This window comes from Myotis brandtii, unplaced genomic scaffold (assembly GCF_000412655.1).
Source record: "Myotis brandtii unplaced genomic scaffold, ASM41265v1 scaffold62, whole genome shotgun sequence".
NCBI lineage: Eukaryota > Metazoa > Chordata > Mammalia > Chiroptera > Vespertilionidae > Myotis > Myotis brandtii.
In genome coordinates, this window is record NW_005370366.1 from 1,152,541 (window position 1) to 1,156,393 (window position 3,853).

At 50.7% G+C, this 3,853-nt stretch overlaps 1 protein-coding gene across 4 annotated transcripts in view; it reads left to right on the forward strand.

The window, feature by feature from the left end:
• LATS2 (large tumor suppressor kinase 2) overlaps positions 1-3,853 on the forward strand; it is a 64,125-nt gene that overhangs the window by 47,993 nt on the left and 12,279 nt on the right. For all 4 annotated transcript variants that reach the window (XM_005879995.2, XM_005879992.2, XM_005879993.2 and 1 more), the window contains exon 4: positions 923-2,211. In XM_005879995.2, the coding sequence (XP_005880057.1) occupies positions 923-2,211 (1,289 nt within the window). The remainder of the gene's footprint in view (positions 1-922; positions 2,212-3,853) is intronic.

Consider the following 3,853-nt stretch of genomic DNA (forward strand, 5'->3'; position numbering starts at 1 on the left):
GCAGTAGATCATGGGAACTACCTGGGTGCCTCCCATCTGAAATAACCTGTGGTACTTCCTATGGGGGGAGGGGGGAGTACTTGTTTTGTTTTATAAAAGATTAAAAAAGTCATTGGGTATTAAAATTAGGCAGAGTGAGAATAAAAATGTTCTTTTTACTTTCTCTTAGGCCTGTGGAGGGGTCTTTCAAAAGGGAGGCTTATTTCATTGATTCTAAAACACTGTTTCTCATACTGTGAGAGCTGCTGCCCAGTGGCAGAGGGTGGTGGTGCTGGGGAGGCCAGAGGCTCCAGAGCAGACACTTTGGAGCAAACAGCTTCTCTGGCTGTCAGTGATAGTCCTCTTCCAGGATGGAGCAGATGGGACAGTTTTCTGGTGCCTGAGACCCCTGAGTGTGATAGGGACTCATGATATTTAGCAAAGGAGTTTCCCCTATTTTGTAGAGTGATAATTGTACAGGCTTTGTAAGCTGTATCTTTGCTGTTAAGAGGACACAAACTGTGTTTTCTTCTTGACAGAATGAGTTTCCTTACACAGTGCCCTGCTGGCTGTCCATATCAAGGTGCTTAGCCTCTCTGGTCTTGTCTCAGAGCACAGCTTCCAGGGAACCGACCCAGGGCCATGCTCTATGGGGATTTTCTTCTGCATTGGCCTTTGGTATTTATTCAGTGGTACAGGAAACAGCAGTGTTTCGCTATAACTTCTGCCTGATGTGGTGGCTGTGGAGGGTCTTGGCTTTGCCAGGGGTTCCTGTGAGGGCTCTCTGTGGGCAAGGCAGACCTTTGATTCAGGGGCAGCCTGGATCTGCCCCAGCCTAGTTCGGCCTTGTCCAAGTGCCTTCATTCATGGAAGAGCCTGAAAGTGCCAGAAGCCGCTGGACAGACCTCTCTAATGCCACTTCTGTTCTTTCTTTCCTCTGCAGGAAAAGGCTTGGCATCCACCTCTGTGCCACGGAGGCCAAGCTTTGAAGGAGGGGGAGATCCCTTCCCCCCCTACCATTCGATGAGCGGGGCCTACGAGAGTAGTGGTGTGCTGGAGGAGGTGCCCCGACAGTACATGGACTTTCTCTTTGCCAGTGTCAGTCCCCACAGCACGCTTGGTGGCCTCCAGCACCAGTCCAAGGGCTACTCTGCAAGTTTGGAGACTGCCGGGATGAACTTCCCTGTGGCCGGGCCTGAGGGCCAAGGCGTCCTGCTGCAGAGCCCACACTACAGGCCACACCTGGTGGTGCCCGGGGCACCCCTGGGCTACGGCGTCCAGCGCAGTCCTTCCTTTCAGAACAAGGTGCCACCGGACACTGCAGGGTATGCCAGTCTGGCTGCCAAGGGCCCGGCTGGGCAGCCAGGGGCCGGCCACCCCTTCCCAGTGGTGGGGGCCACAGCAGGTTTATACATGTCGCATCCACACCACAAACAGGCCCCGCAGGTGCATGTGATGGCACCCCCGCAGAGCCTGCTGGCCCCCTCCAGGAACAGCCTCAATGTGGACCTGTACGAGGCCAGCAGCACCCCCGTCCAGTCGTGGCCGGTGCCCACGCTGGCCCGGCGAGACTCTATGCAAAAGCAGGCGCTAGGGCTGGAGGGCTCTGTGCCCAGCAGAAGCAGCTCCTTCAGCAACCACCAGCAGCCTGTGGCCGCGGCTTCCCCCAACACCATCACAGCAGTGACAGCGGCCCACATTCTGCACCCAGTGAAGAGCGTTCGTGTGCTCCGGCCGGAGCCACAGACGGCTGTGGGGCCCTCCCATCCAGCTTGGGTGCCCGCGCCCACTCCAGGGCCTGAGGGGCCCGGTTCCACTGACGAGCAACCTCCACCCTTGGTGGGTGTGGGCCCCTACCCTCGGGATGTGGACGTGAGGTGCCCGCCCCCACCCTACCCCAAGCACCTGCTGCGGGGTGCTGTCGAGCAGGTGGACATGGACTGCCTGTGTGCGGGGGTGGAGCAGCGGCTGTGGGGTACCCCCTCTGAGCCCCCCAACAGGGGCCACAAAGGTGCCAAGGCAGACCGAGCTGGGAAGGATAAGAAGCTGATCCAGACCTCTCCTGTTCCAGTTCGCAAAAATAGCCATGATGAGGAAAAAAGAGAGTCTCGAATCAAGAGCTACTCACCCTATGCATTCAAGTTCTTCATGGAACAGCACGTGGAAAATGTCATCAAGACCTACCAGCAGAAGGTCAACCGAAGGCTACAGCTGGAGCAAGAGATGGCCAGAGTAATTTCTCCTTTCAGTCTTCCTAAGCTCTTACCAGTAGAATCCCTTTTCTTTCTGTTTTATGCACCTTTGGTACCAACCAGTCATCCCCTGGCCCTGGTCTGGTTATGAGGGGAGGACTTGGAGAAATACAGGTGTTCCAGCATCCCTTCCCCCTTCCCTGGATTGCAGGGATCAGCTATGACTGTACACCATGTGCCAATGGGAAAATTATCAAATGGGCTTTTATATGTTGTTATCATTAGCAAAGTTCATTAAGTTTTATTAACTAGTAACAAAATACTTTGGGAAGAGTAGAAACAAAGTTTGAGGTTTTATGAATTGAAATTGTGGGATTTATAAAGAAAAATATATCTAATAGGGATTCATTTATCCTTCCTTTAAGTCTATAATTAACAAGTAATGTTTTGTTTTGTTTTAATATGTTTTTATTGATTTCAGAGAGGAAGGGAAAGGGAGAGAGAGATAGAAACATCAATGATGACAGAGAATCATTAATAGGCTGCCTCCTGCACATACCCTACTGGGGATCAAGCCTGTAACCCAAGCATGTGCCCTGACCAGGAATCGAACCCTGATATCCTGGTTCACAGGTCAGTGCTCAACCACTGAGCCACACTGGCCAGGCAGCAAGTAATGTTTTACTTGACACAAAACTGCTAAAGGAGGTAATTAATGAAACTATTTAAATTAAATGTTACAGTAAATTAAATCACATAAAGCAATAGTTTCAAGTTCTAAAACTAAAATTTGTACTCTTTATGCTCTCCCATTTTCATTGATTTTTTTCTTTTATGTTTTTTCACTTTCCCTGGGCTTTTATTAAAATACTAGAGGGCCGGTGCATGAAATTCGTGCACAGGGGGGTGGGTCCTTCAGCCCGGCCTGCATCCTCTCCAATCCGGGACCCCTCAGGAGATGTCCAACTGCCGTTGTGGGATCAGGCCTAAACCAGCAGTCAGACATCCCTATCGTAATCGGGGACCACTGGCTCCTAACCCCTTGCCTGCCTGCCTGCCTGCCTGCCTGATCACCCCTGACCACTCCACCTGCCTTCCTGATGCCCTCAACTGCTCCCCTGCCGGCCTGATCCCCCTAACTGCCTAACTGCTCTCCCCTGCTGGCCTGATTGCCCCTAACTGCCTCTGCCTCAGCCCCGCCACCATGGCTTTGCCCAGAATGACATCCGGTCTAATTAGCATATTATCCTTTTATTAGTATAGATTAGGTTGCTGCCCAGCCGATGTGGCTCAGTGGTTGAACATCAATCTAGGAACTAGGAAGTTAGGGTTCAATTCCCAGTCAGGGCACATGCCTGGGTTGCAGGCTTGATCCCCAGTAGGGGGTGTGCAGGAGGCAGTCAGTCAATGATTCTCTGTCATCATTGATGTTTCTATCTCTCTCCCTCTCCCTTCCTCTCTGAAATCAATCAAATATATATATCCTATATCAGTGATGGCAAACCTTTTGAGCTCAGCATGTCAGCATTTTGAAAAACCCTAACTTAACTCTGGTGCCGTGTCACATATAGAAATTTTTTGATATTTGCAACCATAGTAAAACAAAGATTTATATTTTTGATATTTATTTTATATATTTAAATGCCATTTAACAAAGAAAAATCAACCAAAAAAAATGAGTT